The sequence below is a fragment of the Oratosquilla oratoria genome, chromosome 30, assembly GCF_046742065.1.
Source record: "Oratosquilla oratoria isolate Oo_2021 chromosome 30, ASM4674206v1, whole genome shotgun sequence".
NCBI classification, from domain to species: Eukaryota; Metazoa; Arthropoda; class Malacostraca; order Stomatopoda; family Squillidae; genus Oratosquilla; species Oratosquilla oratoria.
The window spans coordinates 41,561,363-41,573,862 of NC_134806.1; the positions used below are offsets into that span (position 1 = coordinate 41,561,363).

The 12,500-nt window shown below is 42.3% G+C and overlaps 2 protein-coding genes across 2 annotated transcripts in view; both read left to right on the forward strand.

Annotated features, from left to right (window-relative positions):
- Positions 1–12,500, forward strand: part of LOC143041348 (U-scoloptoxin(16)-Cw1a-like) — a 173,113-nt gene that overhangs the window by 20,393 nt on the left and 140,220 nt on the right. The gene's annotated exons all lie outside the window — the stretch shown is intronic.
- On the forward strand, positions 1,695–3,579 carry LOC143041292 (uncharacterized). The gene is made up of 2 exons (XM_076213119.1): positions 1,695–2,053; positions 2,895–3,579. Exons 1-2 carry the CDS (start codon positions 1,695–1,697, stop codon positions 3,577–3,579), a joined length of 1,044 nt encoding a protein of 347 aa, XP_076069234.1.

Sequence of the window (12,500 nt, forward strand, 5' to 3'; positions counted from 1 at the left end):
AGTTCTGGAGATGCCATCTGGAATTAAAGAACAATTAATGACATGGAGAATACCTTTAAGAAACGGCCAGTACGTAACCATCACCAGTGCCTATGCCTCCACGCTCACTGCAGAAGAAGCTGTGAAAGAGCACTTTTACGGAACTCTCAATGCCTGTCTGCAGGATATTCCACGCACCAACATAGTATTCCTTCTGGGCGATTTCAATGCCAGGGTTGGGCTTGCTCACGAAATATGACCCGATGTTCTTGGCAAGCATGGTGTTGGGAAAGCTAATGAAATATGTCTTAGACTCCTTATCCTATGCTCTGAACACCATCTAACTGTGACAAATACACTCTTCCAACTAAATAACAAGTACAAGACCACGTGGCAACATCCCTGTTCTGGTCACTGGCACCAACTCAACCATATCATAGTACGCCAAGCAGACAGAAAGGAAGTGCTAGTCACAAGAGTCATGAGGGGTGCTGAGTGTTGGACAAACCATCGTCTAGTACACTGCAGAATTCGTTTGAGACTAAGACCTCAACAGCGGCGACAGCTTCCTCCAAGGAAACTCAACGTTTCAACTCTCAAAGACTCAATATTACGTGTCTCCCTCAGATGCAAAATTGCACAGCCTGTCTGCAGTATATCACCCTGGCAGAACACCTCATCTCATTGGAACAACCTACATAGTGCCTTGCACGAAGCCGCAGTACTGACCATCGGGTACTCCAAGCGAATCAATCAGGATTGATTCGATCAGAAGGTTCCCGGCATACACCAACTACTGGAAAAAAAAAAAGATACTCTCCTAAGAAATCCCCAATCCAAAGGTCTCAAATCTCGTTTATCCAGCATCAGGGCCGATGTACAAAGACACCTAAGGTGCATGTAAAATGATTGGTGGAAAAAAGGCCTATGCAAATACAACAATATGCTGACAACAACAATATACATAGCTTCTACGATGCAGTTAAAACAATATACGGGACAGTGAGACGCGGGAACCATCCCATCAGATCCTCAGATGGCAATATATTGTACAAGAACAATGAAGAGATAATCTCCAGATGGGATGAGCACTTCAACAACTTACTCAACCAATCCAACCCTGCCACACTAAACATACTGGATCAGCTGCCCAATCTCCCCATATTACAGGAAATGGATAGAGCCCCCCAGCTGGCTGAAGTTATAAAAGTTGTCAGGGAACTAAAAAACAACTAGAACCCAGGGCCAGATGGCATCTCAGCGTCACCACGGGCGCCAGCAACATCGCCATTGGAGCCTTTCTGGAACAAGTCATTCACGGACAGCCACGCCCTTTGAGCTTCTTCAGCCGGAAACTCCTCAAGACTGATAGGAACTACTCTAGCTTCGACAGAGAACTTCTCGCCGTCCACCAAGCCGTCCGCCATTTCCGCCACTTCCTTGAGGGTGCAACATTCTCCATCCAGACCGACCACATGCCCTTAGTTCACGCCTTTACCAGACTGGCGGACGCCTGGTCCGCACGACAACACCGCCACCTCTCAGCTATCGCTGATTTTAACTGCACCTTCCGACACCTGCCAGGCAAGAAAAACCCCGTAGTCGACGTCCTCTCCAGAGTCGACATAGACGCAATACAGCTGGGATTCGACGACGACTACTTCGCCAAGTAGTAACAACGGGACCCCGAAGCACCAAGAGTGAGACCATCGTGCATGGCCTTACAGTGGAAGGACATACCCATGGGCAATTCCAGCACCACCATCCTTTGGAACGTCAGCACCGGGCGTCCACATTCATGGATACCAGCATCCCTTCGCCGTCACGTCTTCGGCCTCATCCACGACCTGTCACATCCTACACGACGAGCAACAGCACGGCTGATGTCACAGAAGTTCGTGTGGCACAGCATATCCCGCGATGCGGGGAACTGGGTCCAATCCTGCACACCCCGGCAGAAATCTAAAGCCTACCGACACACGGAGACGGGCTCCGGGCCCTTTCACCAACCACAGACGTTTCGCTCACATCCATGTGGACGTAGTGAGCCCCCTTCCTCCGTCAGCTGGACACCGTTACCTCTTCACCATCATAGACCGCTCTACAAGATGACCTGAAGACATCCCAATGTCAGACGCCGCTTCCACCTCTTGCACAGTAGCCCTACTCTCCGGATGGATTTACAAAGGATTACAAAGGCGGAGCATGCCGAGAGGAGACCTTTTGATCCATATCTAGGTCGGATTCGAAAAAAAAATATTATTAATAATAAAATAATAAATAAAAACTATGACCTTGTAAATTACAAATAAAAAATAAAATAGATAAATGCATAGGTATAGTTAAATAATAAACAGACAGGTAAATAGTAAATGATAATAAATTGACATATAACTAATAATAAATAAAAATCAGACAGAAAAATGATAACAAAACAAAAACAAATAATATAAGATAAATTATAATCATTACAGCATCTTACTTAGGTATTTATCTAAATGATTCTTAAAGCTTCGAACTGAACTACATTGCACTACCTGTGCAGGAAGTTTATTCCATTCATTAAACTACACGGCTGGCAAAGTTGTTTCTATCTACTTCCAAATTGAATCTATTTCCGGACAGTTTGAGACTATTGTTTCTTGTCTGATTCTCATTCAATGTAAAAATTTGGTCACTTTTGATGTTGTCAATTCCCTTTAGAATTTTAAAGACCTGTATCAAGTCACCTCTGAGTCTACGCATTTTTAGGGAAAACAGATTCGTATGTTTTAGTCGATTTTCGTATGACTTATTTTTTATATTTGGAATTAGTTTTGTGACTTGCCGTTGTATTTTTCCAAACTGTCAATGTCTTTAATGAGATTGGGTGACCATACGGAAACAGTATATTCCAAATGTGGACGAACTAACAGATTCGACATTCTAAAACATATCACGTCCGACCGCGGGAACACCTTCACGTCGCAGTTATGGACATCCCTGGGACATCTATTGGGTTCCTCAGTCAACCACACCACAGCCTACAACCCAGAGGCTAACGACATGGTGGAGCGATTCCACAGAACCCTCAAAGCGGCTTTGATATCACGCTGCAACAACGCGACCTGGAGCACTCAGCTACCCTGGGTCCTCCTCGGCCTTTGTACTACTCCGAAAGAGGGCCTCGACGTTTCCCCGGCCGAGATGGTTTTCGGCGAATCCCTCGTGGTACCCAGCGAATTCTTCCCTGACGCCCCTACGAACAACATCAACCGCCTACGAAGTATCGTCAAAGAATTCGCCCCCTACAAACAAACTTACAAGTCGCCAGAGCACCGATACGTCCCCCGAGATCTACACACATCAAACATGTCTTTCTCCACACTGAGGCTCAGACACCACCCCTCACCCCACCCTAGTCCGGCCCCTTCGAAGTTGTCCAGAGAAAGAAGAAAGCTCTCCTGCTACGCATTAAAGACAGCAACGATTGGATCTCCATCGACCGCCTCAAGCCAGCGTACCTACAAGACAACGACCCACCTCCGGTACGATTATCCAGGGCGGGCCGTCCCCTCTCGTACACAACAGAATATTCTCGCTGAGGGGGGAATACTATAGCGTCCACACCACAAACGACCGCTTTGCCACGCAGGCTAACAGGTAATTGGCTACTAGAGCCAGCCACCTCGCCGATCTCAGCGACTATTGTTAGGGATGCACTGGGATTGCAGCCCTTCAGGTTACGAGGCGATCACTGATTGGTCGATCGGACTGTCGCGTGATCCCGGAGCACTATATAAGCCTGTCACTTACACAATAAAGATAGAGTGGGTTGAGGCATTCATTCCTCACCACCTTTGATCACTCGACATGCACGTAGTCTGCCTGAGTAGCGCTCGCTACAAAGACAGTATTTTCTTCCTTTGCTTTTTGTCGTGGTAGTAAGAGGTAATGAAACAGTAATTCATCCAGTAATGATAAGTTATACTTCTAGTTGTGACATTAAGTATTAATAACAACTATGACAACCAACGGTTACACAAGCGTAAGAAATGCATTAGAACATTTAATAAGAAAGTGTTTCTTGTTCAGTAATTTTCATTAATGAAAGATTCTTCCAGTAGTAGCGTAATCCTGTAAAGATAAGGGTGTCATTTAAACTAGATTAAATTCTCTTGCATTAATTATAATGGGAAAATTTTAAATTAATATAGTTACTGTATCTTAATAGCTTGAGAAAAAGTAATTTTTGAAGATCATTTTCCCTCTATTTCTCCTGCCAAAAGAGTTCAAGGAAGCAATTGAAAGTCTATTGAACACCTTGGACCTATGTGCAATAATTATGCCACAATCAGAATTGTGGAGAAATCGTAACAATTACTTGAAAGTTATAAATGAATAAATAGAACAAAAACAAATTGAATACTTAGAAAATGTTAGTAGTACAGGCCAGATGATATAACGTAGATAGCTAGATGGTATTATAAGACATAATGATAATAAATGCGGCTGAACGCATTCAAAGATTCAAAAACTGGTGTGGACAAGTTAATTCTAGCAACACATAAGATGATGTTGATCTGGTCTATGCCGCCAGGTGATAAAAAAACAAAACAAGCCCGCTATTCATTGGTTAATCCTCAATAGACGCAGCCATAACAATCAGCTTTATTTGTTTGAGTGATGTCATTTGTATAGTTTGAGAAATATGAACTGATATGTTACTAAGGATGTTGAAATAGATTTGTGCACTAATCCCTTCCACTTGCCCTTTGCTACAGAAAGTATCTTTATTGTGGCCATGTTTGAAAGTTTGCAAAACAGATGCTGACGACACCAATATGAAGGATGGTTAGCAATTGCTTAGATCTTGTGGATGAAAGGAGAGCCAAGTTCATTCCCCCTCCCGCATTATCATGTGTCACTTCTTGGTAGTAATTTCATCTGTCTGGTTTGTAACCAGGACACCGTCTGCAGCAGCTAGGACAGTTTGACAGTAGAAAACGAGATTGGCTCAGCAGTGAAACCAAAGAATGGTGGATGCCTTTAGTAGAGGAAGTAAAGTAGGTGAGGATAAAGGAGGAAGAACATGTAAAACGGAAGTCAGGGGTGATATAGAGGATATTAGAGGGATGCGGGATAAAAGGTCACTAGTTTTAAGAAGGGATTAAAGGAAGGAGGAAGAGAAGAAGTTAAGAAACGATTTTCATTGGTGTGGAAGGAGATGAAGAAACACAAGTATTGACAATCAATAGCATGAAGAAATGGAAAAGGAAGATGACGAGGTAAAAGAGGAGGAAGAGGAATGGAACCAAAAAGTCACTGGTTTTGAATAATCAAAAGATATGGAAATCACTGGTTTTAAAGCGAGAGAAAAGAATGAAGGGGAGAGAGAAGAAAGCAGAAAGAAAAAAAGAGAGGGAGAGATGTAGGGAGGGAAAGGGATTTGATTATGAAAGTAGCTTTTCTGTAGGGAGGTTTGAACGTGAAGTAATGAAGAAATCAATCTACTTGTTGTTCCAATTCTCTTATAAGATGAACCCGGAGCCCCCAAGAAACCGGTTATGGACACAGAGTAGAGATCGTATGCTGTTTTCTGGGATGAATGAGTGCAGGACAGTGTCGTATATCATCCTTTGTGTCTTCTGCGTGGTTCCATCTGGAACAATCAGTGTTTATTGCCAGGCAGGTCATGTTGAAAACGTTTTAGCGCAAGATGGTTGCTTAAACGTTGACGTACCAGCCCAATATTGCTTGTACTAGGAGTGATTTCTCCGTTTGGTTAGCTTCTTGGAAAGTTTGGTGAAAAATAGAAATTATAGGTCTGGTAAGGGTTGTTTTTTATATATGGACGTATCTTGCGGCATACTCGAGTAAGGTTTTTGTTAATGATTATATAAAATATTGCTAGAAGATATTTCATGCTGCTTTTAGTGGGCTGCATTTGTGTAATGTCATAGATATGAGGGGTGTGTGGGTTCTAAAACTCTGTAACTAAAACTGTGTTATCATTCTTATGTGTTGCTCTGCGGGAATGATTTTTGTTTCTGATTGCAGATAGTCATTAGGATTGTTTTCGTGCAGCCAGTTATTCTATAAGCTTTATTTTGTGTTATTTGGTATCTGCCTTTCTTTGCTTCCTTGGTTATTGAATTCCACGCTATGAGTAGATATTATGGTTGTTCTTATGAGTTGTTTATACATGGTAGCTAGTATTTTTCTGCTATCTAAAGTTTGTGCCTGCAATTGTTGTGTTTAGTTTTTTGTATGCTTTTACAATAAGATATTTAATTTACTAGGTAAAAGGCATGTGTCAAATATAGAGCTTTTTTACATTGGGAAAAGCTAACCATCTAATTTAACCCCTGTTTCATACATTAATGGCAACCATGGGCAAGCAACGTCATTGAAGATTACTGAGGAGAAACAGACATCCTTAGTAGCAATAATTCTAGTGAAAATTATGTACAGGCGATAAAGGAGGAGAAATGGAAGTATGCTGGAAGTATAGCCAGATATGAAGTTAGGGGGTTGAGCGTGTTACTGACTGGACGCCGTCAGATAGGAAGCGTGGGCGATGGAGACCAGTCAGAGTATGGGAAGATATTAAAGTTTGCAATATTCGATCAATGGAAGAGTTTGGGAAGAGCCTTTGCTCAACAGTGGACTACAAATGACTGGTTCATGTATATTCGTACTTTCGTACCTTTATTCTGGTATGTCTTAGACCTGTCAGTAGCAATACACGAGACGTTCCTATTTTGTTCTGTCAATATATATATATATATATATATATATATATATATATATATATATATATATATATATATAATTTTCCTTTATTTACTCAAACCTGTTCCTCTCTCCTGCAGTGCTTTATCAATGTTTTGTTCTCATCTTATCTTTGGCCTTCCTTTTCATCTTCTTTTGTCTGATACCTAGATGTATATTCTCTTTGGCAACATTATCTCTTCCATTCTCGTCTTCCGTCTGGGGTATTGGCTGCTTGTTATTGTGGCAAAGTAACATGCAGTCGATACTTTAGGGTCTATATGGGGCGCCCCAACGGCCCAGAGCCACACATCATTTTGTCTATGATAGAAGAAATTCTGTTCATAGAGAAATGATGACACTTTTATACTACGACTGTCCCTCCGTTATGCTGTCCCCCAACCCCTTGTTGCTGTCCTGTACCATTTTTCTGAGTATTCTCTTTCTGATTGGGGGAATTCCCTGTGGTGGGGGAAAAGAATACTGCCACCAAGTTTTTCCCCATTGGATCGTAAGAGGCGAGAAGAAAGGGACGGGGAGAGGGACTAGGCATCCTTCTCCTTGTAGCCCCAAGGGGCAACTTCCTAAATCGAAAAGAAAAGGCATAAGGGGTGCTGGCGGGCCTCGGGCCAGCACCCTAAGGTTTTGGGTCTTTTAATGTGCGTGGATGTGGTACAGATGAGAGTAAAAGGGAAGAGATAGGTAGTATGTTTGTGAGAAGAAAGTTGGATGTGTTGGCTTTGAGTGAAACTAAGTTGAAAGGGAAGGGTGAGTGTATGTTTGGGAGTGTAAGTGGGAGGTTATCAGGAGTGAAGAGAGGGCGAGGGAGGGAAGGGGTGGCTATTCTAGTAAGTGAGGAGATAGGTAAAGGGGTAGTGGAGTGGAAGGAGGTTTCCTCAAGGATAATGTGGATGAAGGTGAAACTGGGAAAGGAGATTTGGGTCTTTGTAAGTGCATATGGGCCGGGCAGTGAGAAGAGCATGGAAGAAAGGGAGGCCTTTTGGATAGATTTAAATGAGTGCATAGAGGGTTTAGGAAGAAATGTCAATGTAATAGTACTGGGAGACCTTAATGCTAGAGTGGGAAATGGTCCAATCGATTAGTGGTTGGGAAGTGTGGAGTTCCAGGAAAGAATCGTAGTGGAGAGTTGATGGTGGAAATGTGTCTAGAAAGAGAGTTGATGATAGCAAATACAGTGTTTCGGAAGAAAGTCAAGCATAAGTACACATGGGAGAGGGTGGTGGAGGGAAGGGTGGTAGATAGAGCGCTAATGGATTATGTAGTGGTAAATAGGATTATGATAGGAAGAGTTAAGGATGTACATGTGCTAAGGGGAGAGGGTGGGGGAGTAATCAGATCATTTTTTGGTGGAAGGTAAGCTGAGAGTGGAGGATGGATGGAGAAGGAGGAAAGGGACAAAAGGTAGGTAGGGAGGTTCTTAGAGTGAACTCCTTGAATGAAAAGGAAAAGGAGAAGGAGTACGAAAAAGAAGCTGAAGGAGGAGTGGGAGGGAGTAAAGGATAGAGCAGAGATGGGTGTGGAGGAGGAATGGGGATGGTTCAAGGAGGGAGTCTTAAAGTGTGCAAGGATGGTGTGTGGAAACAAGAAGGACAGGGGGAAATAGAAGAAAGGGTAGTGAATGGTGGGATGAGGAAACAAAGAAGGTTGTAGAAAGAGAAGAAGCGAGCATTCACAGATTGGTTACAAAAGAGGACAGGGGAGTCATATGAGACGTACAAAGAAAAGAAAAGAGAAGTAAAGCAAAAGGTAAAGGAGGCAAAGAGGAGAGCAGATGTGAAATGGGGTAGGAGTATGACAGAAAATTTTGAAAGTAATAAAAAGATGTTTTGGAAAGAAATTAAGAGAGGAAGAGGAGGCGAATCAAGTAAGGAAGAAAAGGTAAAAGGTACAGATGGAGAGTTGATAATGGAAGAGATGGCAGTGAGGGGAAGATGGGCAGAATATTTTAGGGAGTTGCTGAATGTGAAGGAAGATAGGGAAGGAAAGATAGCTGCAGTGGGAAATACGAAGAAAATGAGAGTGATGAGTGAGGAGAATGGAGGAAAAAATAAGGAAGGATGAGGTGAAGCCAGTTGTAAAGATGATGAAAGCAGGTAAGGCACCTGGTCTGGATGGATGTCATGCAGAATGTCTGAAAAAGGGGGGTTCAGTGTTGGTGGACTGGTGGGCGAGTTTTTTTAATGTTTGCTGGAGAGAGGGTAGAGTACCGGAGGACTGGAGTAGTGCCTGTATAGTTCCTCTTTACAAGGGAGAAGGGGACAAGTGTGAATGTAGTAAGTTCAGAGGGATTAGCCTGTTGAGTGTAGTAGGGAAGGCTTATGGGAGAATCTTAATTGAGAGGATTAGGAGAGGAACAGAAGGAGTAATTGGTGAGGAACAGTGGTTTTAGGACGGGTAGAGGTTGTGTAGATCAGATCTTTGTGGTAAGACAGATATATGAGAAAGCTATAGGAAAGGGGAAGGATGTTTTTTGGGCTTTTATGGATCTGGAAAAGGCTTATGATAGGGTAGACAGAAAGGCACTGTGGGAGGTTATGCAGATTTATGGGATGGGAGGAAAGCTTTTGGGAGCTGTCAAGAGTTTTTATGTGAGTAGTAGAGCATGTGTTAGGATTGGAAATGGAGAGAGTGAGTGGTTTGAAGTAAAGGTGGGACTTCGTCAAGGATGCGTTATGTCGCCCTGGCTGTTCAACTTATACATGGATGGGGTGGTGCGAGAGGTGAATGCAAGGGTAGTGAGTCAGGGATTGGAGATGGTTAAAGAAAATGGAGAAAAGTGGGAGGTGAGCCAGCTGTTGTTTGCGTGACGACACTGCGCTTGTGGCAGGGTCAGAGGAGGGATTGAGGAAGCTGGTGGCAGAGTTTGGGAGAGTATGTGATAGAAGAAAGCTAAAGATAAATGTGGGTAAAAGTAAGGTGATGAGATGTACAAGGGGTGAAAGTGGCAGTAGACTGGAAGTGAACATTAAGGGAGAGCGACTGGAGGAAGTGGATAGTTTTAGATACTTGGGTGCAAGTGTAGCAGGAAAAGGTGGAGTGAAGGTGGAGGTAGAATGTAGATTGAGAGAAGCGAGTAAATGCCTTGGTGGTTTAAAGAGTGTAATGAGAAATAGACATTTGGGAATGGATGCGAAGAGGAGACTGTATGAAGGAGTGATTGTGCCAACAGCACTGTATGGGGCAGAAACGTGGAACATAAGAGAGGAAGAGAGAAGGAGTTTGAATGTGTTGAGATGAGGTGTCTGAGAAGTATGGCGGGGGTTACTAGGCTAGATAGAGTGAGAAATGAGGAGGTGAGGAGGAGAACAGGGGTGATATAGGTTTTGGGAGTGAGGGTTGATGAAAGAATATTAGGATGGTTTGGACACATGGAAAGAATGAGTGAAGAAAGACTAGTAAAACAGGTATGGAAAGGCAGATGTGGAGGGAGTGAACATGAGGGGACGTCCTAGGATGAGGTGGATGGATGGGGTGAAGGGGGCTTTGGGGAAGAGGGGAATGTCTGTTGAGGAAGGAAGGGAGAGGGCGGAAGACAGAGGTGAGTGGAGAATGGTTGTATATGGATGATGTTGTGACTGCATGAGGAGGAATGGGCGGGGGGGGTGGGGGGTGGGGTAGTATGTGTGAGTAAATTTTGACGCAGCCCGAAGGGATTTCTCCCCGTCCTCTCCTTATATGCAAAGGGGGACGGAGAGGGGGGGTCGCCGATTAAATGAAGCGGCCTTGCTGTGGATGTACTGTGTCTTGCGACACTGCTTCTGACCCTGGGCGGTGGGGGGGGTGCAGGTATGACCCGTCATCCTGGAGGTGCTCAGATGAGAGGAAGGGGGGGAGGGGTGTGGAGTGTATTTGGGGATGAAATGGGTGGGAGTGTTTTTATGCCTTTCCCTTTTTGGCTACCTCCCTTGGAAGGGGGAAAAAGCCTTGGTATATGTATGTATGTATGTATTCTCATTAAATGGCCAAACCATTGTAGTCGGTCTCTCTGGATTACTGACATTATTGATACTACTTCACATTCTCTCAACATATCCACGTTTCTTTTTCTGTCTTTTCTCGTTATTACATACATCATCCGTCATGCTCTCATTTCTGTTGCTGTTATCTCGTTCTCAGTTTTACTAGTTAATTTCCGCGCCTATGCTCAAAGTCAGAATTGGTATTAGAATTTACTTAGAGATGAGCAGCTTAACTTTTTTTAATGCTTTTCTCTACAAGCAATAGATAAACCTTATTTACCTGTTTGCTATATCTAGCGATCTAATTCTTTTATTTAAGTTTTTATAGAATTTTCTTATTGAACTTTACTCCGAGGTAATTGAAGTTAGTAGTTTCATTTATGTTTTCATTTTCAGTTCTAATGGTGGTAAAAGTCAATCAATCAATCAATCAATCAATCAATCAATCAATCAATCAATCAATCCATTAGTCAGTCAATCCAATAGTTAGCCAATCCATTAGTCAATCAATCAATCAATCAATCAATCAATCAATCAATCAATCAATCAATCAATCAATCAATCAATCAATCAATCAATCAATCAATCAATCAATCAATCAATCAATCAATCAATCAATCAATCAATCAATCAATCAATCAATCAATCAATCAATCAATCAATCAATCAATCAATCAATCAATCCATTAGTCAGTCAATCCATTAGTCAATCAATCAATCAATCAATCAATCAATCAATCAATCAATCAATCAATCAATCAATCAATCAATCAATCAATCAATCAATCAATCAATCAATCAATCAACCATTCTGAGGCCACTAATGAGTAAAGGCTTCTTCATACCATTCCATGACTGCACGACTGCATCCATCTCTGCCATGCCATTCTTGCAAACTTCTTTATTTTATCTCTCCACTATTCTGAGTCCATTGATGAACCAAAGCCTCTTCCATACCATTCCATGACTGCACGACTCCACGTATCTCTGCCACGTCACTCTTGCAAACTTCTTTATCTTATCTCTCCACCATCTGTCCGGTTTTCCTCTTGCACGCTTCCCAACTCGCGGCGTCCACTCAGTAACACACTTGCTCCACCGCTCATTATTTTGTGGTGACTTACATGTTCAATTCCACATCCTCTCTTTTTCAGTTTCCACAATATATTCCACTTCAGTCTGCTGTCTCACCCAACTTTCTATCTCTCAGTGTTATTCCCACTATTGATTTCTTCATTTTCCTCTGTACACTCCCTAGCATTGGGAGTATATAATGGCTGGCATTATGCATTGATCGTGAATTTTGCGTTTCAAACATAAAGGTAGAGAGCTTCTCGTCATATTTTTATACTTACAAAACATTTCCCAACCAATTGTAATACGTCTTTTTATCTTATTATCGTGATCTTTGGTCAGTTTTACTATCTGACCTAAATAATTTCAATCTTCAACTTCTTCAAGATTTTTACCATAAATCATAATATCAACTTTGACCTTTCATTTTGAACATTACTATGGTTTTATTCTGATTCATCTTTAAATGTACTCTGAGACTTTCCATGTTGATATCACTCAGCATATCTTGCAAGTCTTCTGCTCTTCCTGAAATAAGAATAATGTCATCCGCAAATCTTAGGTGGTTAAAACATTCACAATTAATTTTCAACTTTTCTCTTCCCAACTCAAAGTTCTGAAAATATTTTCCCAATGCAGCTTTATCGATGTTTTGTTCCCATCTCATCCTTGGGCTTTCTCTTCGTTCTCTTTCGTCTGGTATCCAGTTGTATA

Coding starts and splice junctions, on each gene's coding strand:
- LOC143041292 (XM_076213119.1), top strand. CDS start 1,695: ATGGCCTTACAGTGGAAGGACATACCCATGGGCAATTCCAGCACCACC. Junction 2,054..2,894: donor TCCTCCGTCAGCTGGACACC/GTTACCTCTTCA, acceptor ACGAACTAACAG/ATTCGACATTCTAAAACATA.